Source organism: Fukomys damarensis, unplaced genomic scaffold, assembly GCF_012274545.1.
Source record: "Fukomys damarensis isolate Sample0158 unplaced genomic scaffold, DMR_v1.0_HiC HiC_scaffold_10, whole genome shotgun sequence".
Lineage (NCBI taxonomy): Eukaryota > Metazoa > Chordata > Mammalia > Rodentia > Bathyergidae > Fukomys > Fukomys damarensis.
Window position 1 is genome coordinate 14246796 of NW_022900922.1, and position 1161 is coordinate 14247956.

General features: G+C 52.2%; 1 protein-coding gene across 1 annotated transcript in view; it reads right to left on the reverse strand.

Moving 5' to 3' along the window:
* The window catches only part of Map10 (microtubule associated protein 10), a 2959-nt gene extending 2696 nt beyond the window's left edge, over positions 1-263 (reverse strand). Inside the window, exon 1 of the mRNA XM_010622006.2 lies at positions 2-263. Within this exon, the coding sequence (XP_010620308.1) occupies positions 2-131 (130 nt within the window). The 5' untranslated portion in view covers positions 132-263. The remainder of the gene's footprint in view (position 1) is intronic.
* Positions 264-1161: the final 898 nt, after the last annotated feature.

The window sequence follows — 1161 nt, forward strand, 5'->3', positions numbered from 1 at the left end:
GGGGGGAAGTCCAGCAGGCAGAAGGACACGGCGGGGCGCGGGGCGCCTGGGGACGACGGCCCGGCCTCCAGACGCACCCAGTCCACAAGCAACTCCAGGGAGAAAAGGCGCTCACTCTCCAAGGCCGCCATCACCGTTACCTCGGAGACGCCGCTGTCCGGAAATCGCAAGCCGGAAGTCGAAGACCTAGACTCGAGGGAGGTGAAGAGAAACCAGCACCGAGCGATTCTCTCGCGAGACTAGAGGGCTCTTCGCCACCCCACTCCCCCAGCGTCCCGCTTCGCTCCGCCTCCGGCGGCCTGTGCGTAGGGATGCTTTTGCGGCGTTGCCTGCTGACCCGTGTAAGCTTTATTTGCTCTGGGGCAGAAAGGGTCTTTTACAATTAATTATTTATTTATTTATTTAAAGAGAGTGGGGTTTTACCACTACAGATACCTGCAGTCTGGAATGCAGGGGTCAGGTAATTGCTCAACATTCCCCCCACTGCCGCCCAGTTTTCAGAGCCCACTAGCCATTGCCCACAGGTAGCCTTCTGTGCCTGTGGTCGGTGGCAGTGTTGGTAGCCTGGGATCCCTGTTCATGCATTGTGTGGCACGAACACACACACACACACACACACACACACACACACAGAGTATGTCCTCTTGATGGACTCCCCGAGCATTTAAGTAGGTCACCTAAACCCTCTTCCCAAGATGTCTGACCTCTGCTCCCACCCAAAGGAAGTCAGTCACTCAACTGTACCCAAAATCCTGCTGTTAGTTTAGAGACAAGTAGTCACCCTTCATCCTGATAGAACCCCTTACACATGCACACACACACGCATGTACACACACACATGCTTTGATATCTGACCATCTGGCTGTCCTTCAGCAAGAATCTTATCAAATCTGTTTAACCAGCATCTCCTCCGATCTCCATGGATGCACACTCCCTGATAAGAGGCTGGCTGTATAATCATTTACACTCAACAGGGACAGAGGGAAATGGAGATGCTGCCTGCCAAGAGGATCCACAGTTGAGGAAGAAGAGTCCATGTGGAACTAACTAGGACGAAGTGGAATTCCATCTTCCTTATTTAGGAATACAGATGGTCCCCTAGTTAAGATTTTTCAACTTTACAGTGGTGTGAAAACATACCCATACGGCCATTGTGTTTTT